We start from the raw sequence: 22,001 nt of genomic DNA, 5'->3' as shown, positions 1-22,001 counted from the left end.
AGTGATAAGAAATTACACATGCAGGCACCTTCCTGTAGTTAACATTGAATAATATTAAACTCCCTGAGAGTCAAAGCTAAAAGCATGAATAGAGTGCTTTGAACTAGAATTTTGATTGTATTGTAGGTGGTGAACAGAAAGTGACATTTTATAAAGGTGGTCAGGGATGGACACTATGACAGGTAACATTTCTTCAAAGACCTGAAATGAAAGCACAGTCCACACAGGAAACAGCAAGAGCAAAGGCCCTGAGGCTTGAGCATGCTTGCAATTGTAAAGAAAAAACACAGAGAAAAAAATGTAAGGAAAGGCTAGAGAGCAATGAGAGAGTATAAATCAACTAAAGGAAGGAAAGAATAGACCACATTAAAAATTTCAAAGTATGCAAGCACTAACATTATTGGCTTTTAGTGTAATCAAAAATCTATAAATGGAATTAATATATAGATACAGCAAAATATTATTATTTTTCCTGCATTTTCTGATATTTGATTACTTTATCCCTTAGAAAATTGAAACATGAAGATATTGCTTGCATATTAATTCATATGAGGTGCCAGAATTATGTCTCTTGTTAAAATGTGTAATTAAAAGGACATACTTTCATTAAATAATGTATCATATCTTTTTCTCTAATCAGGGTGCTTGGAATTGTAAGGAAAGAAATTTTAAAATATTTTATATAAATTTATATTTTAATTCAAAATTAAATATTGAATTATGATTAACAAATACTCATCTTCTAGTCAGGGTTCTCCAGGGAAAGAATTAAAAAGGTACATGTACAAAAAGGAGTGTAAGTTTACTATGGCTGTAGGACCATGTGCTCCTGGAATCCAACAAGGGCCAGGCTCTGCTCTCTACAGCCAGAGAAACAGAAATTCTGGGGGTTTAATCCAGGATGCCTTCAATGGCCTGAGAAAGTGGGGAGATGAAGTGTGGCTAGCGTGACTCTCGGAGACCAAAGTTCTGAGAGCAAATCGCTCTGATGCCCAAGAATGAGAGCCTGCATATCCAAGTTGAAGAAGAGACACAGAGAGAGGAGGGGGGAAATTGTTTCCTTTCTTCACCTATTTGTTCTGCTAAGGTGAGCCTTCAATGGGTTGGATGGTAGCTATCCAAATTGATGAGAGAAGATACACTTTGTTAAGTTTATTGCCTCAAAAGTACTGTGTTTGGAAATACCCCAAGAAAAAGGTTTCTCTAGCTGTCTGGATACTTCTTTATCCAGAAAAAATAACAAATAAATAAGTAGCCACTTGCATTTAATTCCAACAAATTTACCAAATATATTGGAGGATATCCTCATCTACAGCGCATGGGCATTTAGGTGTATTTATTGCACATACATTTTTTAAGGACATGGGATAGAAAAACTGGCATGGAAAAAGATGGAATAATCCAAAAGGATTTCCACTAACACAACCAAGATATCATAAATATTTTTATCATTCAAGTATTAAATTCTGAATGTAATGTTTCAGTTGGTCTAGATTTCAGAATTGTGAAGACAAGGATATCACTTCAAGAACTCTACTTACTATATTTTTAAAAATGTGACTTAATAAGTGGAAATATTTGAGAGGGCTCAGTAAAGGTGCTGTGGATCACAAGCAGTAATGTCACACTTTTTTTAAAGATTATTTACCCTCCAAGAAAATCTTTGTGAAAGCCTTCTTTACCTCTTTGTTCCGCAGGCTGTAGACCATAGGGTTCAACATTGGAATGACCAGAGTGTAGAATACAGATGTGATTTTGGCAGTATCCAGTGAATGGCTGGATCTGGGCTGCAAATACATGAAGATAATGGTACCATAGAAAATAGAAATGGCAGTGAAGTGGGAGGCACAGGTGGACATAGCCTTCCGGGGTCCTGCACCTGAGCGCATCTTCAGGATGGTGATAAAAATCAATAGGTAGGATACTGAGATTACAAGAAGAGCAAAAAAGACAGTGAAGCTGGCAACATAAATAAGAACCAGCTTGTTAATATGTGCATCAGAGCAAGATACAGCCATAACTGCTGGAATATCACAGAAAAAATGATGTACCACATTGGTTTTGCAGAAAGAGAGAATGAACGTGTTCCCTGTGTAGACTGAGGCACTCAAAAAGCCACAGACATAGCAGCCTACGATCAGCCCAATACACACACTAGTTGTCATGGTGGTGGTGTAGTGCAGGGGCTTGCACACTGCTGCATAGCGATCATAGGCCATTGAGGCCAGCAGGTAGTTTTCCACAGTGGCAAAGGTTGTGAAAAAGAACATCTGTGCAACACAAGCACCATACGAGATGACCTCATCTCCAGGAAGAAGCCCAGCCATGACCGTGGGAGTGACAGCTGAAGAGTAGCACAAGTCCACCAGAGACAGGTTACCCAGGAAAAAGTACATGGGAGTGTGGAGACGGGAGTCCCAGACAATCAGCAAGATCATGCCCAGGTTCCCAGCCAGAGTGATGGTGTAGATGAGGAGGAAGGTCACAAAGAGGGGAAGCTGCAGACCTGGATCATTGGTCAGTCCCAGCAGGATGAAGTGTGTCACTTCTGTCCTGTTCTCCATCAATGTTATCTGAGAATCTTTAGTTGGTTTACAGTCTTGAGAAAAAGGGAATCAAATGTTAAAGCATTGAATTGAATCAGAAAGTATAAGATGCATTTTTTCATTTTACATCAAGATTCTCCAGGAAATGCATGGACTTGTACCCAAATAGTTTACCCTGTTTTACTATTTTATGCATTTGTTTACTGACCCATCCACAATTTAATACTTGGCTAAAAAGACTTGTGTCTTGGCTTACTTGGCTAAGCACAGTCAGAGTAACTGATTTTTGTTGATCAGCTGCCAAGAACTGCTGTAGGCACAGTGTATGTGTATTCATGGTCTCCTATCATCAATATTTTGAGTTTAGTTACTTATTAAACACATGTAAACTATGAAGCACACAAAGTTGAGACTTTTTGTCTTATTCTCACAAGTATTATTTGCTCATCTCTGCTCTGAACCCAGGCCAAAATGTAACCCATAGTAAGTGGTTCCTATGTATAATGTTCTATGTGAATTTAAATCCAACTGAATTTACTCAATTTGCAACAACCTCTGGACTACTTGGTTTAATCTCTGTTTGAGATTCCTCAATGAACTAAGGAAATGATGGATTAGGTAGCATTTTAAGCTTTGATGACATCCAAATATAGAGTGAACGAGATAAAGTCCCTAATCAATCAAAGCTTCATCTGTCTTAGTTTGCTCATGTCTTTTTGAGAAAGAAGCAAGGTTGGTTCTATGATCACTAAGGTTCCCATGATAGAGGTTTTGATGTTTGCACATAGACTCTCCTTAGTTTTTAGAAACATTCTGAGAACATTTCTTTCTGTTTTTAAATAACTCATAGCAGGCACAGGTAGCCCGCTGCTTCTGCCTGGCTTTCACTTCTCACTGGAATGTTTAGGGAATACAGAGCTTACCTTTTTGCTGGAAGTGAAAGAACAGGCAGCCCAGAGTAGTGGGTATGAAATTAGAAAATCAGCAATGGAAAATTCTACAAGTGCTGACACAGGGGGTCTCTTTTCCGGCAGTGAGCAAAGGTTCTGAATTTCCTAAGGCAGGAAAACATGAGGAGAGATAAGTAAGGGAGGAACAAAGTAGACCAAGTTATGCTGTGTACACGTGAATGTGTCACAGTGCATTCCAACTTTATGGACATCTATCAGATCTTATTTTTAAAATTATAAATAAATAGAAGGAAGACCAGTGGAGGAAAGGTCTGAGAGAGGGAAGGGGAAGTACTGGGGACTGAATTGGAGAAAATAATATTCACCCAATACTAACCACTATTCCCTACCCTTAAACTTCAAAGTCTCTGGCAACTTCACTTTACAAGTCAACCACTGAACACATTTACTATATTCCATGCTTGTATAATTATGCAAAAATGAACTCTAATATTGTACATAACTGTAATGCACTAACAAAATAATAAAATAGAATTAACAAGGATCAAGTTCTAAATCTACTATGGATTCTCTCTGTTCCTTAGGAACAACCCCTTACTTCCTCCTCCTGTAGAAAATAATATCAGATTACTCTCCTCCGTAGTTCACAGCTAGTAATTATAAATAAGAATCAAATCAGGTTTATAAATGTCTCACACAGTGAAGAATATTTAAAGATTAATCATAGAACCTGTTATCAATATTTTCTTTGATCATATCTGAGGGGTCATAGCAAATCCTCAAGCCTCAAGAATAACAAATTATTACTCTTGAGATGAATAAGTGGTGACCAGGGGGGCATGGAATGCAGGGAGCCCCCTCTGAAACAATGTGCTGCTGAGTCACTGGGATCCCAGAGACTCATACATGCAGACCTGGAGAGTATTATACAGACTTGGAGACCTCTGGAGATTTTTCCCATGAGACTTTCTGCAGCTCCTCATCCTGCTTCCCTAAAAAAGCAATTAACATGCCTATAGGGATTGAGCTGGTTATTTCATTTTAAAAATTAAATTTGGTTCTAAACCATAAATGAAAAACTAAAAATTGTATATATTGATTAGGCACCATGAGATTTTTCTACACAGGCACAAATTGTGTAATATTTAAATCAGGTTGAACTTCCTCAAACTTTCCCTCTCCCTCCATCTCACCCCCTACTCTCTCTAGCCTTTGGTAACCACTGTTCAATCATCAACCTCGTTGAAATCGACTTTTCAAGTTTCTACACGTGGATGATATTATTCCTTAACTGTATATTAGTCTGGCTAAATCCACTTGACATAATGATCGCCAGTTCAGTCAATGAAATCAGCCTGGATCCCTGTCAAGAGATGAGTGGATAAAGAGAATGTGGTATTATATACATAATGGACTTTTACTTAGTCATAAAGAAGAATAAAATAATGACATGTGCTGGCAAATGGATGGAACTAGAGGACATCAGGCTTCGTGAAATAAGCCAAACTCAGTTAAGTCAAGGGTTGACTTTTCTGTCATATGTGAAAGCTAGAGAAAAATAAAAATAAAAAAGCAAGGAGAGGGAATGCCATGAAAATGGTGGGGGGGACAAAGATAAGAGGAATAGAGAAGGGGGACTGATGGAAAGGGAGGAGGGACTGGAGAAGGGAGTAACTGTGGAATGAAATTGACCAAATTATACTTTGCACTATATACCCATACCACAGTGAATTTTGCATTTCTGTGTATCTATAAAGCACCTGTGAAAAAAATAATAACTAAATAGGAGGGAGACCAGTAAAATAGCAGAAGAGAAACAGGTAAAAAGAAGAAGGGAAGGAAAAAGGAAGTACTGGGAACAAAAATTGAGCAAACTATATTCCATACATGTATGATTGTGTCAAAAAGTAATCCACCTGTTATGCTTAACTGTAATTCACTAACAAAAAACATTAAAGATAGATAAATAAAAATAATCTTTTCTTCAATTCAGACTCTTACAGTAGTAGGAAAAGATAAAAATGCTATGTATAAATTTATATTGAAATACACAAACTGAAAACTAAATTAGAATTATTAAGCTTTAGTCTATAGGTCAGAACCCCCAGGGAAACAAGCAGCAGGATATGGAAACGTGCACAAGAGGAGATTTATTGTGGCTATGGAATCATGTGACTGTGGAAGTAAATCAGTGCCAGCTCTGCTATCTGCAAGTCAGGAACCAGGAAGGCTGGGTGTGTAACACAGTGTGAGTGCAAAGACCTGAGAAAGAGGTGCAGAGGTGTGCCTGTGTAAGTCTTGTACAATGAGGTCCTGAGACTCTGAGGTCCAAGAGTAAGAAAGCCTGGGTGAACCACCTAAGGGAGAGAGTGGAAACAATTGGCTCTTTCCCTATTTTTGTTCTACATGCAAACCCTCAATGACTAGATGATGGTCACACACAATGACGAAGGCACACCTTCTTTCCTAAGCTATCACTCAAACAGTAGTCATTTTTGTAAGGGGTTCTGTGTTTGCGATTGGGTCTCTGATGGCTTCATGACTGGCATGCTTGGTGGCTGGGGAAGCTTCTGTGCAAAGACACGGAATGCCTGATTGCTGTAGCAATTCCCTTCATGAGGAGGCTCTGTGCTACAGTCTGATCAGCCTTGACCTTGATCACAGACACACAGCTCCTGGGAATGAAGAAACTCTCTTGTTAGAAAACCATGTTTCACCAAGCTCTGCTGTACCTGAACCTGTCCATTTAACAGTAACTTTAAACAATGGACTTTCTTGAGAATGCATAAAGCTCCTAACATTTCATATTGTAACTGAAGAATGTAATTGTGGAATATGCAATCTTACTGATATAATAAACAATAATGTAGTCATGACTAATGACCAAATGTAACCTATTGGTATAAATAAACTTGGATGAGCAGCCATCTTTCCTGCCTCTGCATCTTTTCTCTGTGTCTCTTTGTATTTCCCCCACACATGTTATAAGTATCCTCACAGACACACAAAGAAAACTATTGCTGGCTATCTGGGTATCTCTTAATATAGAAAAATTAACAACAAAATTAACTGCAAACAAAATTTTTCACAACCAGGTGTAGATGTCCTCATTGGACAACTGCATGCAATTTGCTTGTTTGTGGACTTCTTTATGCATTCATTATACATATATTTGCATTGATAAGTGGTTTTTTTTAATTGCATGAAAAACGATTGGATATATCAAACATTTTAATAAGGGGTTTAACAAGCAGATCCCAATTTATCATAAATATTCTCATTCAGATATTATGATTCTGGATATAATGTTTCTTTTTTTTTTCTAGACAGTCTGCAGAAGTAAAATTATCACTTAAGAAATTTGAATTTAGTGTGGCATTTAAAATGTGACACTTTACTTGGCAAAGTTCTGAGAGGAATAAATCCAGAAAATGTGCATCCCATCCCAGAATGTATTAATCAAAATCCAAGAGATTATTTTGCCTTCAAAACAATCTTTGAGAATGCGCTCTTGACTTCCTTATTCCTCAGACTGTAGACCACAGGGTTGAGCATGGGGATGATCATAGTATAAAACACAGAAACAATTTTGTCACTGTCCATAGAATGACTGGAGCTGGGCTGTAAGTACATGAAGATAACAGTGCTGTACAAAATGGAGACTGCGGTGAAGTGGGAGGCACAGGTGGACATAGCCTTCCGGTGTCCTGCACCTGAGCGCATCTTTAGGATGGTGATGAAAATGAATATGTAGGATATTAAGATAACAATCAGACCAAAAAAGATAACAAAACTGGCTACAAAGACAAGAACCAGCTCATTCACTTGTCTACCATAACAAGAGAGAGCCATGACTGCTGGAATGTCACAGAAGAAATGATGGACCACATTGAAGATACAGAAGGAAAGACTGAATGTGTCCCCAATATAAATGGAGGCACTCAAAAATCCACAGACATAGCAACCTAACACTAGACACACACACACATGTGTTGTCATGGTGGTGGTGTAGTGCAGGGGCTTGCACACGGCTGCATAGCGATCATAGGCCATGGAGGATAAGAGGTAATTTTCCACAGTAACAAAACCTGAAAAAAAGAACATCTGAGCAGCACAAGCATTGTAGGAGATGACTTCATCTCCAGGAAGAAGCCCACCCATGACTGTGGGAGTGACAGCCGAAGAGTAGCAAATGTCCACCAGGGACAGGTTACCCAGGAAAAAGTACATGGGAGTGTGGAGACGGGAGTCCAGGAGAATCAGCAGGATCATCCCCAGGTTCCCAGCCAGAGTGATGGTGTAGATGAGGAGGAAGGTCACAAAGAGGGGGAGCTGCAGACCTGGGTCCCTGGTCAGTCCCAGTAGGATGAAGTGTGTCACTTCTGTCCTGTTCTCCATCAAGGTTATCTGAGAATCACTAGATCTTCTACAGCCATGAGGAAAATATGAAAAACAAAATAATAAAGGAATTCAACTAAATGAAAAAGTTTAAGTGCAAGATATTTTTTTCACTGTGGCTACAACTGTGTACATTGAGATTCTCCAGGGCGGATAAAAATGGGCTTGAAAATCAAATTTAGTGCTTTAAGCATGTACACTTCTGTCCTGTTTTCATCATTGTTGTTTGAGAATCTCAAACAACAATGTTGTTCTATAGCCATGACAAAAAGTGAACAAAATTACAACAAAATTAATGAAGTTGGAAAGTAAAAGTTGAAGATATATTATTTCTTTGTCCCACTACTTCTACTTTTGAGTTTCTTCAGAAAAAGCATGGGATTGAAAGACAAATTTAAATCATTAATTACACATGGAATTAAATGTTATGAATGTGAAGAATTTTTATGAATCATCTGTCCAATTTAAAATTTTGTAAATTGTTTCTAAGATGTACTCGATTTAATAACTTGAACAAATGACTCATATGGATGAATCTATCAGCCCATTCATGTCCCCTGAGCCAAGAAATACTGAAAAGCCTACATGTTCCTCAACTGTCAAGACCTGACATGGACAATTTAGATGTGCATTCTCTATCTCCTCTCAACAATGTTAGGAATTTGCTACACTCACGCAAATTAAGAACAAGAGGTTTAGAAATTCACTCATATTTAGACAGGCATTGTAAGTCAGTCTCTACCTTGGCCCATGCCAACATTTAACTAATGTTTACTGGTTTCTAAGTCTAATGCTCTAAACTGAATTTGAATCAAGTTATATTTAATACATTTACAATTGCTCCTTGGCTTCTTTGTTCAGTGTCTCAGGTTTCATAGTGAACTGAGTGATTCAGTAGGTGATCATTACATCTTTGTCACTATATTTGACTCTCCTTAGAGGAGAAACAATCAAGATGACAACCAACCATGAGTGAAATGACCAGTTCAACCAAAAAGAATCTAAACGAATTAACAAGCGTTGAACTGCATTTAAATTTTTCCCACAATATCATGGTTGTTACCAATAACTCATGAACACATATTGACAATCATGTGGTTAAAAGTGTAGATCAGTCTAATTCCTGAATCATCATAGCACATCCCCATGCATAGAAGTGGTGGGATAAATGGGAGCATGTCCCAGCTGCACAGCAATTCTGAGAAGCTCATCACCAGATTGAGTAGATGTGGAGCTTAGGTTCTTGGAAGAGACACATATCAATCTTACCATCCTTGGTCCTAACTTAACTCCATGAAAATCCTATTTCCATCTGCAAAATGAAGCCAGTCATGAGATCTACTTTCAGATATCATCATAAGGATTAAATAAGTTTGGGTCAAGGTATGTGCTGAGTGCAGGGTTTCAGTCGTGGATGAGTTGAAAGTCTTGAAGCTTCTCTCTTCAACTTGCCTTTTCTTCCTCTTGGGGCTATGAGGTTTTCTGTGTTCTCTGAATTTCTCAGCCAGTCCTTACTCCAAGTGTGTGATTACTGCTCTTGCAGTTCCATGTGAACCATTTCTTTTAAAAATTTCTTCCTTAAAATTCACATTTCAGTTTGGGAAAAGGATTCATTTTTCTTAAACTTGCTCTTTCCTTACTGTCATGCCATAGCCAAACCACAGAGAGAAGCACTGGAAGATTCCCGTTTTATGGGCTCTCTGATCTGTTTGGGTGGCAAGTCCAACATTCTAAAGGGCTTTATTTAAATCTGTTCTCATGTAGTAACAGTATTTTAAGTTTTTTTTATTGGAGCTGTAGTTTATAAAAGATATTCACCCAATACTAACCACTATTCCCTACCCTTAAACTCCAAAGTCTCTGGCAACTGCACTTTACAAGTCAACCCCTGAACACATTTACTGCAGACTTTTAATACCCAGGTCCACCTTTAACATACACTCTGTTCTACAACCTGTGGAAAGGACTTTACATATAAATGTGTTGGGGGGGGCAGGTGGAATTATTATTCTTATTTCATTGTTAGAAAATTTAAAATTGGAGAAGTTATGTAATAACTAAATTTACACTGTTAGTAGGAGATACATTCAAGAGTTTTTTTGCTCCTTCAACCCAACCAAAAGTCTATGCTCCACATGGGTAAAGGTGCTAGCAGTAGTAATCATGGGATTATAGGGGGAGTTACAACACAGTTCAGACATTGGCAATTTATTTAGGACCATTTTGTAGCTTAAAACAGGACCATTTGACTCTTCTGAGCATTTGTTTATTTGTTACCTATAATGAGAAGATAATATGAGAAGAAAGTATAACTGAATCAATCAGAGCATCATGTGTCTTATATTTTTGTTCATATTTTTTAAGATATAAGATAATTTGCCATGAGAAATTCTAAACTCCCTCTTCTTTGGAGTTTTGTATTTATGCTGTGCTCTTACACATATTTTTTAAACATAATGAAACCTCTATCTCTCTTTTAAGATAAGTCATGGTATGTATGTCTTCCCCACAGCCTTTACGTGCATTACACATCTTACCAAATTATCTATGGAATACAGAGCTTACCAGTTTTCTGGAGGAAAAATAAGAATCAATCCAATCACAAAATCAGCCATGGATTATGGCACAGTGGTATTAGCGGACTTCTGTCTCAGGTGGCAGTCAAAATGTTCCAAGTTCTCTAAAACATGGGAAAATGGAGAAAAGAACAATATTATGAATCAACTTCTAAATCTAACATTAGCTATTTCTATTTCATTGAAACAGTCATTTGTCTCCTCCTCATTTGTATATTAAATGTGATAAGGTAATGTTTCTCCCATAATCACAGAATTGTGTCTTAAATGAGACTAAAGGAGGCCTAAAAAATCTCCTGTAGAAGTTTGCTATTTTAAAGTATATCATCATGATTTTTATCTTTGAGTATCTCCCTGACCATGGCTGAAAGCTCACTCTACCAAATCCTCAGGTCAGAAGAAGGCCTGAATGTGCTCACAATGATTGTCATTCTGGTGAATAAATGTCCAATGAAGCACTTATGTAAAGTTTTCTTTCTAAAATAGGTAATTTTGACTCACGTTGGGATTTCAGAGGTGAATATGTGGCAGTCTAGAGATAATTATACAAAATAAAGGCCTCTGAAGTTTACCCCCATGAGAATATTTACTGCTTCTGATCCTATTTTCCTAGGAAATAAGCAGGTCGTCTGTCTGTGGGGATTAATCTGGTTATTTTTAATGTACAAGAATTTTGTCCAATGAGGCAGACTTCAAACCAAAACTAATCAGAAGAGACAAAGAAGGCTACTTCATACTGGTAGAGAGAACAATCTAAGAAAAATATAATAATAATAATAATAATAATAATAATAATAATAATAATAAATTTATAGCCCAAACATGGTCACAAGTAATTACATAAATAAGACCCAACTCAAATTGAAGCCTCAGATAGACACCAGTACAATAATTCGAGGTGATTTCAACACAACTCTCTCACCGTTAGATAGGTTATTCAGACATAAACCTAGTAGAGACTCTTTGGACCTGAAAAAATATTCTATCAAAGGAACTTAACAGACATCTGTAGAACATTCTATCCAACAAGATCTGAGAACACTTTCTTGTCTGCAGCACATGGAACATTCTCCAAAATAGACCATATTTCAGTCCACAGAGAAACTCGGAACAAATATCAAAAAGGGGTATAATTCCTTGTTTCCTATCAGATCATAATGAAATGAAATTATAAATCAACAAAACAGAAACTACATGAACAATTGGAGATTAAACAATACACTTTTGAATGATGAATGGGTGACAGGAAAAAATCAAGGGAGAAACCAAAAAACTTCTTACACTCAAATGAAAATATAATATTCCAAAGCCTCTTGAACACCGTAAAGGAAGTTCTAAGAGGAAAGTTTTTAACTGTGAGTGCCTATATAAGAAAATCAGAAAATTTCCCAATAAAAAAACACATTAATGCCCTTAAAAATGAGAACAAACCATTGGGGAAAAAAAAGAGAAATAATTAAGATCAGAGCTGAAGTCAGTGAAATTGAGATTAAAAAAAAAAAATCCATGGGATCAATGAAAAAAAGTTGATTCTTTGAAAAGATAAACAAGATAGATAAACCTACGTTAATAAAATTAGAGATAAAAAAGGAGAAATCATCACAGAAATCCAGTAGATCATTAAGGACTATTTTGAAAGGTTATACTCCAATAAATTGGAAAACCCAGAAGAAATGCATGCATTTCTAGACACCTATTATCTGCCAAAACTAAATCAAGGACATAGAAAATCTAAACAGACCAATAACTAGCAATGAGATACAAACAGTAATGAAAAACCTTCCCACAAATAAAAGCCCAGGATTAGACTGATTCTCAATTGAATCCTACCCAACCTTTAAAGAAGAACTAATGCTAGTACTCTTCAAATCATTCCATGAAATAGAAAGGGACAGAACACTTCCAAACTCATTCTATGAAGCCAGTACCACACTCATACCAAAACTAAAGAAAGACATGTCAAGGAAAGTAAACTACAAACCGATATCCCTCATGAAACTAGATGCAAAAATACTCAATAAAATATCAGCAAATCATGTTCAACAACATGTTAAGAACATATTAAACCCCAAATCAAGTGGGTTTTATTCCAGAAATGCAAGGATGGCTAAATATACAGAAATCAATAAATGTAATTCATCACATGAATAGAATTGAGGACAAAAATCATGTAGTCATCTCAATAGATACAGAGAAGGCCTTCAACAAAATTCAGCACCTATGATAAAATTAGAGATAAAAACACTGAAGAAACTAGAGATAGAAAGAATGTACCTCCATATCATAAAGGTTATACATGAATAACCCAAAGCCAACCTCACAGTAGATGGGGAAAAGCCAAAAGCATTTACTTTAAAATTTGGGACAGAAGATGAATGTCCATTCTTACCACTTCAATCCAATATAGCACTAGCCAGAGCAATTTGGCAAGAGAAGGAAATAAAATGAACAAAAATGTGACTGGAAGAAGTCAAATTATCACTGCTTACAGGTGATATAATCTTTTATCTAGAAGATTAAAAAAGACTCCATCAAAAGATTGCTAGAGCTAATAAATAAATTTGGCAAATGGCAGGTTATAAAATCCACATACAACAATCAATAGCTTTCCTACTTACCAACAATGAATCTGCTGAGAAAGAAATCAGGAAAACAATCCCATATATAATAGCCTAAAAGAAAATGGGATCGAATCTAAACATGAAAGTGAAAGACGTCTACCATGAAAACTATAGAAGATTAAAAAGAAAAAATCAAAGACCTTGGAAGAGGGAATGAAGATGTTCATGCATAGGCAGAACATAGTGCTAAAGTGACCATACTACCAAAAGCAATATATAGATTCAGTGCAACCTTCCAACACAATACCAATGACATTCTTCACAGAACTAGACAAAAAACAGTCTAAAAATTCATTTGGAAGAATAAAAGACTCAGAATAGCCAAAGAAATTCTAAGCCAAAAACAAACAAACAAAAAAACACTACACTGGAGGCATCACAATACCTGACTTTCAAATCATACTTCAGAGTCTGAATAACAAAAACTTCATGGTACTGGCCTTCAAAACACACATAAATAAAAAATTCAGAATAGAAGACACAGAGACAAACCCACACCTATGCAGTCATCTGATCCTTGACAAAGGTGCCAAAAACACATTGGAGAAAAGGCAACCTTTTAAACAAATGGTTCTGGGAAAACTGATTATTACATGTAGAAGAATGAAATTAGACCCTGATCTCTTGCCCTGCACAAAAAGTAGCTCAAAGTGGATCAAAGACCTGGGAATTAAATCAGAAACTCTGCAGCTGCTGAAAGAAAATGCAAGGTCAACAACTTTCTCAATAGGACCCCTAGAGTTCAATAATAATGGCAAGAATTAATAAATGGGATGATATTGAATTAAAAAGCTTCTGCACAGCAAGGAATATAATTAGTAATGTGAAAAAAGGACCCACTGAATGGAAGAATATCTCTTCTAGCTGCTTTTCTGACAGGGGATTCATATCTCTTGCCTGATTGTTCTGTCTAGAACTTCCAACACTGTGTTGAATAAAAGTGATGAAAGTGGTCACTCTTGCCTTGTTCCAGATTAGACAGAGAAAGATTTCTGCTTTTCCCCCTTCAGTTCAATGTTAGCTGTGGGCTTGGTACAAATGGCCTTTATCATGTTATGTTTCCTCTATACCTAATTTGTTCAGCATTTTATTAATGAAAAGAGGTTACACATTTTATCGATTTTTTGCATATATTGAGATGATCATATCGGTTTTTGCTCTTTGTTCTGTTAACAGTTTATTATGTTTATTGATTTGTATATGTTGACTTTTCTTGCATTTCTGGATTAATCCCACTTGACCATGGTGAATAATCTTCCAAATATGCTACTGGAATCAATTTTCTAGTGTTTCAAGTATTTTGATATATGTTCATCAAGAATATTGGCCTCTTTTAATAATTTTTCGTTGTGTCTTTACCTGGTTTTGGTATCTGAGTAATGTCAGTTTCATATAATGTATTTGGAAGAATTCCTTCCTTTTACGTATTTGGAATAATTTAAGGAGAACTGTTAATAGTTATTTTTGCTATAAAACTACAATGAAGACATTTTAATTGGTGTGAGATGTTTTATAACTGATTCGGTAATATTCTTTGCTATTGGTAGGTTCAGAATTTCTATTACTTCATTATTCACACTTGTTTAATATCTGTGTCCAGGAATCTGTTCATGTTTAAAAGCTGTTAAATTTCCTAGTGTGTAGTTTTTCACATTAATCAATATTAAGTTTTTGTGCTTCTGAAGAAAGAGTCTGTTTTACAGTTTTCTTTTTCATCTCTGATTTTATTTATTTATATCTTCTCTATTTATCCTAATTTTTTAAAAAATGTGTTCTTATTAGTTATGCATAACTGTGTAATGTATGATTGTGACATATTATACATATATGGAGTATAACTTCTTCTACTTCCAGTTGTACATTGCTGAGACCTGCACAGCTGTTAATTCAGATACCAGTGAGGGGCAGTGGGGATTAGAAAACAGAGAGAGAGAGAGAGAGTGAGAGAGAGAGAGAGAGAGAGAGAGAAATGGGATCAGGTGGGACACTGGTCTCTGATGGAGAAGCAATGACTGATCTGGCTCTGGCTCTACACTTTTATTATGTAGTGTCTCACAATCCGAAGTTAAAGACTATATAGGGATTGTTCCTTGTACACTAGAAAGTTATAGGACTAGAGACATTTTTGTTGCTATCCCACTGTTGCAATGCTAGGAGCTTCCTGTGGCACCCAAGAAGCCCATTGACCAAAGTTTCTATTAAACAAGAAGGCTTGGAGGTCACAGCACTGGTGAAATATTGTGGTTATCTTGCTATGCTCAGAATCCTCTATCACTTGGAACTGGTGTCTGAGATCAAGACCAAGACAGACACAGCTTCTGTGTTTTACATAGAGCCTCCGTAGGCAGAGTTTCACCATAGCAATCTTGACCCATACTTTTTGTACAGGAAATTCCCAGCGTTTGCAGGTGCACAACAGCCACAAGACAATTATAGACTCTGTCACCACCTCCACAGCACATGATGTAGAATAACATTAGTTGTGTGATCATATATGCCCATAGGACACTAGTATCTGATTCACTCTACTATTTTTCTAATTCCCAATCTCCCACCCTTCCCTTCATTCCTCTTTGTCTAATCCAAAGTACTTCTATTCTTCCCTAAAACCCACCCCCATTTATTGTGAGTTAGCATTCACACATCAAAGAGACATTTGGCCTTTGGTTTGGGGGATTGGCTTATTTCACTTAGCATGATATTTCTCCAGTTTCATCCACTTACCAGCACGTGCCATAATTTTATTCTTCTTTTTGCTGAGTAATATTCCATTGTGTATATATACCACATTTTCTTTATCCATGTATCTGTTGAAGGGCAACTGGTTGGCTCCATAATTAAGCTATTGTGAATTGAGTGCTACAGACATTGTTGTGGCTGCATCACTGTAGTGTGCTGATTTAAGTCCTTTGGGTATAAACTGAGGAGAGGGGTAACTGGGCCAAATAGTGGTTCTACTCCAAGTTATCTGAGGAATCGCCATACTGCTTTCCAGAGTAGTTGCACCAATTTGCAGTCCCACCAGCAATGTATGAGTGTTCCTTTTCCCCCACATCCTCACCAACATTTTATTGTTACTTGTATTCCTGATAATAGCCATTCTGACTGGAGTGAGGTGGATAGAACCTCAGTGTAGTTTTAATTTAAATTTTCTCTAACTGCTAGATATTTTGAACATGTTTCATATATTAGTTGACCAATCATATTTCTTCTTATGAGAAATGCTTGTTCAGTTCCTTTGCCCATTTGTTGATTGGGTGATTGATTGATTGATTGATTGATGTTAAGTTTTTTTGAGTTCTCTATGTATCCTGGAGATTTTTGCTCTATCTGAGGTGCAGGTGGCAATGATTCTCTCCCATTCTGTAGCTTTCTCTTCACATTATTGATTTTTTTTTGCTCCAAAGAAGCTTTTTAGTTTGATTGCATTCCACTTATTGATTTTTTATTTTACTTCTTGCACTTTAGTATTCTTGTTAAGGAAGTTAATTCCCAAGCTGACATGATAGAGATTTGGATCTACTTTTTTTTTTTCTAATAGGCACAGAGTCTCTGGTCTAATGCCTAAGTCCTTGATTGACTTTGAGTTAATTTTCATGCAGAGTGAGAGATGGGGGTTTAATTTTCATTTTGCTACATATGGATTTCCAGTTCTCCCAGCATCATTTGTTGAAGAGGCTATCTTTTCTCCAATGTATATTTAGTGCCTTTATCTAGTATGATAAAGCTGTATTTATGTGGTTATTGTTTCTGTGTCCTCTATTCTGGTCTACATGTCTGTTTTTGTGCCCATACCATGTCATTTTTGTTACTATAGCTCTGTAGTATGATTTAAGTTCCAGTATTACGATGCCTCCCGCTTTGCTTTTCCTGCTAAGAATTGCTTTGGTTATTCTGGGTCTCTTATTTTTTTAAATGAATTTCATGACTGCTATTCTATTTCTATGAAGAACATCACTGGGATTTTAATAAGAATTGTATTTAATCTGTATAGTGCTTTTGGTAATATGACCATTTTCACATTAATTCTGCCTATCCAAGAACATGGGAGGAGGTAATTCCATCTTCTAGGGTCTTCTTCAATTTCTATTTTTAGTGTTCTATCGTTTTCATTGTAGAGATCTTTCACCATTTGCCAACAATATGATTCTATATTTAGAAGACCCCAAAACTTCCACCAGAAAACCTCTAGAACTCATAAATGGTTTTGTCAACGAAACAGGATATAAAATTAACACCCATGAATCAATTGCATTCTTACACATCAGTGATTGATCTTCTGAAAGATAAATTGGGATGACTACTGCATTCAGAATAGCCACTATTCTTCCTAGTTTCTATAGTCAACGAATCATCTATTTTGTTTACCTTTTAAAGAACCAGCTCTTTGTTATATTGGTTGCTGGAATTTTCTTTTCTTTTCTTTTTTTTTAAATCTCTAATTCATTTTCTTCTGCTTTGACATGTATTATTTCTTTTCTGGTTTGTTTTGTCTTTGTTTCCCTAGTTCTTTGAATTGTATCTATAATTGTATCTATAATAACAGGATATGTAAGTTGTTTATTTAAGATTCTTCTGCTTTATTTTAATGTGGACATTGATTTTTATGAACTTTCATTTCAGAACTGCATTAGCTGTATCTGTTAGGTTTTGGTATTTTGTATCTCAATTTTTACTTATTTCAGTATACTTAAAACTTCACTTCTTGATTACTTTATTAACACATTGGTTGTAAAGATTAGATTGTTTAATTTTCATGTACCTGTGTATTTTTCCAAACTATTGTTACTAATTTCTAGCTTATTGCTTTGTGGTAAAAATAAAAGCACTCAATGCAATTTCAATCTTGAAGATTTCGTAGAAAATTTATCTGTGGCCTATGATATAATTATCTCGAAGAATGCTGATGTGTTGATAAGTAGAATGTGTATATTGCAGCTGTGTAATAAAATGTCAATAGATGTCCATTTGGTCCATTTGATCTTGAGTGCATCTAATTCTGCTGTTTCCTTGTTGGTTTTCTGTCTGGATGATTTGTCCATTGCTGAAAGTAAAGTGTTAAAGCCCACAGGAATTATTGTTTTAGAGCATATCTGTCCATTTATGTCAAATAGTATTTGTTTTACATATTTGCTTCTCCAATATTGTGTGCATAAATGTTAAGAATTTTAATTTACTTTTGCAGAATTGATACATTTATCAATATATAGAGTGCTTACTTATTTTTTGTTTACTTTTTTAAAAAAATTGAAGTCTGTATTATCAAATATAAGCATAGTTTCTCCTGCTTTCTTTCTTTTTTTTTTGCATGGAATATTTTATTCTATTGCTTCACTTTCCTTGTATCCACATCCTTAGAGGTGAATTAAATTTCTTGTAAGAAATACACACTTGGGACTTTTTATTATTATTATTATTATTATTATTATTATTATTATTATTACTATTATTATTATTATTATTATTATTTGCTTATTCAAACTGTCTCTTTTTTTGGTTCCAGGGATTAAACTCAGGGGCACTCAACCACTGAGCCACATCCCCAGCCCTATTTTGTATTTTATTTAGAGATGGGGTCTCACTGATTTGCCCAGCACCTCACCATTGCTGAGAATGGCTTTGAACTTGCAATCCTCCTGCCTCAGTCTCCCTAGCTAGTGGGATTACACAGGTGTACACCACAGCAGCTTGCTCAAACTATGTTTTAGTAGGTTAATTTAATTACATTTTTAATGCAAACACATTTTATGATTAAATACATATCCTGTGCATGCATTCTGCTTAGTCTCAAATTCATATAAGGAATAGGGGCTCTTCAAATTTCAGCTTCTCTTTTGAATAAGAGATAATGATATCCTGCCATCCTCATGAAATTTTTGAGAAGATTATTACATGGCATGTGTGCAGCATATAGCACAATCTCTACCACATGTTGGAGTTCTGTGGGTAAAATGTTCATATCTTTCATTTATAAAATTTTATACAGCATGGTTCACAAAACTAACAAGATATGTAATAGTTCTAGATAATTAACAATTTTTATTTTGTTTCAAAGGTCAAGATATTGGTATAATAGTACTCCAATATTACTTGAGTTTTTTATTAACAAATATTTATAATTCTCTTCTATGAAACAGACACCTACTCAGATACTGGTAAGTATGTTGTGAACAAAACAGATAAAGTCCTTGCTCTTGGGGAATTCATATTCTAGTTAAGCAAGATAAATAAGAAACAAGTAGGTAACTATATTGTTTTAAATGGTTGATAAAATCTATGAAGAACTGCATCGGAGACAGTTTTTGTGGTGAGTGGGAGTGACTAGTTTGCAAAGGTGGTCAGGGAAAGACGCAATGACAAGTAATGTATCTGCAAAGGCTTGAATGGAAACAAAACATCCACACAGGAAACAGCTATTGCCAAGACCCTGGGGAAAGAGAATCGGTGAAGTTGTGAAGCAATAGCAAGAAAATCAAAGAGGTGGGGTAGAACTCTGGGGGAACAGCAAGAGAAAACAAAACTGAACTAATGCAAAAAAAACCAAAGGGTCAGAATTAATTTCAAAGCATTTGAAAAAAATGTACAACATTATTTGTTCTCAATATAAATTTTCAACAATCTGAAAAATGGCAATAATATATGAATACATTAAAACTGCTTTTACTTTTCTTAATATCTCTGGTACTCTAGTTACATCTCCTTTGAATATTAAAAAATGAAATTTTTGCATCAAATGACTCAACATATTAATTCATAAGACAACAGATTTATGCATCTATTTGTTAAAATTTGCAAATAAAAAACACATATTTTATTTGCCAATTTATTATTTGTTCTCAAAATATTAAATTATGATCACTAAGTACTAGTGCACTAGTCAGGGGTCTCCACTGAAACAATTAATTGGACATGCAAGCACATATAAGAGATTTATTATAGAAACAGATGTGGAATCGTGAATATGACGGTGAAGAAGGACCAATTCTGCTACCAGAAAGCTGAGAACCAGGAAAGTTAGTGTTATAACTCAGTGAGTGGAAAGGCCTAAGACAGAGGGGCAGAGGGTGACTACATAAATCTCGGAGAATGAGGCTTGAAAGACACTAGCTGTATTGTACAAGAGAGAACATGGATGTTCGGTTAAGAGAGACAAGACAGTTTTCTCTTCTGCCCCTTTGTGTTCTGCTCGGTTGAGCCCTCACTGGATTGGATGATGACCGTCCACATTGATGGAGCAGATCTTCTTTACTATAGTGACTGCTTCAAAATGTACTCTTCCAGAAATATCCTCTCTGCCACTCCCAGTAGAATGGTTTCCTGGCTCTTTTTATCCTTTAATACAGTCAACAAATACATTCGATTCAACACCACAAATAGCCACATATGAGTCAATTCTGAAAAATTTGCACACCCATGTGCAAATATGGCCATGAAACACCAGTCTCCACTTCTTTTCCATGAGGTATTTTCATGCAATTATTTGACCTATCTTTGCATTGATGTGTAGAAAACTTCACAGGAAATTAGTAGATGCGTCAATGTCTTTAAAAAAGCTTTTGACAAGAAGAAGAAACCAATATATCAGAAATATTCTCATTCTGGAATTATGACTCTGAATATAATGTTTCCTTCTTTCTATACCACAGTCTTCTGCAGAGATAAAGGAACTTGAATTAAACTGGGTCATAAACTGCAACACAGCACATGGACAAGATCTGAGGGAACCAACAAGTATTATGCACCCCAAATGATTTTAACCAAACCTTAATGATTATTTTGCTTCTAAAATAATCTTTGAGAATGCCCTCTTGACCTCCTTGTTCCTCAGGCTGTAGACCACAGGGTTCAGCATGGGGATAAACATCGTGTAGAACACAGAAACAACCTTGTCACTGTCCATGGAGTGACTGGAGCTGGGCTGTAAGTACATGAAGATGGTGGTACCATAGAAAATGGAGACTGCAGTGAAGTGGGAGGCACAGGTGGACACAGCCTTCCGGTGTCCTGCTCCTGAGTGCATTTTCAGGATGGTGATAAAAATCAATACATAGGATATTAAGATAACTGAGAGAGCAACAAAGATAACAAAACTGGCTAAAAAAACAAGAACCAGCTCATTCACTGAGCTACCAGAACAAGAGAGAGCCATGACTGCTGGAATATCACAGAAGAAATGATGGACAACATTGCACTTACAGAATGAAAGACTGAATATGTCCCCAACATAGATAGAGGCACTCAAAAATCCACAGATATAGCAACCTAACACTAGACACACACACACACGTGTCGTCATGATGGTGGTGTAGTGCAGGGGCTTGCACACTGCTGCATAGCGATCATAGGCCATTGAGGCCAACAGGAAATTTTCCACAGTAGCAAAACCTGTAAAAAAGAACATCTGTGCAACACAAGCACCATACGAGATGACCTCGTCTCCAGGAAGGAGCCCAGCCATGACTATGGGAGTGACAGCTGAAGAGTAGCACAAGTCCACCAGAGACAGGTTGCCCAGGAAAAAGTACATGGGAGTGTGGAGACGGGAGTCCAGGACAATCAGCAGGATCATCCCCAGGTTCCCAGCCAGAGTGATGGTGTAGATGAGGAGGAAGGTCACAAAGAGGGGAAGCTGTAGACCTGGGTCCTTGGTCAGTCCCAGCAGGATGAAGTGTGTCACTTCTGTCCTGTTCTCCATCAACGTTGTCTGAGAATCTCTAGATGTTCTACAGCCATAACAAAAAAGGGACAAAACAGTAAAGGTTGAATTGAAATAAATAGTATGTATGAAATATACATTATTTCTTTGTCCCAATATCTTATTTAAGATTCTCCTGAAAAATTGTGGGCTTGAAAGCTAAATGTGTTACATTAGTTGCATACAGGGTTAAATTCTATGAAATCAAAGACTCCTTATGAATCTTATTCCCAATTTTAAGTCCTTCTACACTT

General features: G+C 36.3%; 3 protein-coding genes across 3 annotated transcripts; all 3 read right to left on the bottom strand.

The window, feature by feature from the left end:
• Positions 1 to 1,640: 1,640 nt before the first annotated feature.
• Positions 1,641 to 2,567, bottom strand: LOC106144630 (olfactory receptor 5B3). Its single transcript, XM_013361277.2, has one exon. It carries the CDS (start codon positions 2,562 to 2,564, stop codon positions 1,641 to 1,643), a length of 924 nt encoding a protein of 307 aa, XP_013216731.2. The 5' UTR covers positions 2,565 to 2,567.
• A 4,364-nt stretch (positions 2,568 to 6,931) lies between these two features.
• LOC101970667 (olfactory receptor 5B3) lies at positions 6,932 to 7,858 on the bottom strand. Its single transcript, XM_013361272.3, has one exon. It carries the CDS (start codon positions 7,853 to 7,855, stop codon positions 6,932 to 6,934), a length of 924 nt encoding a protein of 307 aa, XP_013216726.2. The 5' UTR covers positions 7,856 to 7,858.
• A 12,965-nt stretch (positions 7,859 to 20,823) lies between these two features.
• LOC101970373 (olfactory receptor 5B3) lies at positions 20,824 to 21,747 on the bottom strand. Its single transcript, XM_005331664.2, has one exon. It carries the CDS (start codon positions 21,745 to 21,747, stop codon positions 20,824 to 20,826), a length of 924 nt encoding a protein of 307 aa, XP_005331721.2.
• Positions 21,748 to 22,001: the final 254 nt, after the last annotated feature.

This window comes from Ictidomys tridecemlineatus, chromosome 4 (genome assembly GCF_052094955.1).
Source record: "Ictidomys tridecemlineatus isolate mIctTri1 chromosome 4, mIctTri1.hap1, whole genome shotgun sequence".
NCBI lineage: Eukaryota > Metazoa > Chordata > Mammalia > Rodentia > Sciuridae > Ictidomys > Ictidomys tridecemlineatus.
This window is presented reverse-complemented; position numbering and strand designations above follow the sequence as displayed.

Excerpts from the sequence above, each read along its gene's own strand:
- LOC101970667 (XM_013361272.3), bottom strand. The coding sequence starts at position 7,855 with ATGGAGAACAGGACAGAAGTGACACACTTCATCCTACTGGGACTGACC.
- LOC106144630 (XM_013361277.2), bottom strand. The coding sequence starts at position 2,564 with ATGGAGAACAGGACAGAAGTGACACACTTCATCCTGCTGGGACTGACC.
- LOC101970373 (XM_005331664.2), bottom strand. The coding sequence starts at position 21,747 with ATGGAGAACAGGACAGAAGTGACACACTTCATCCTGCTGGGACTGACC.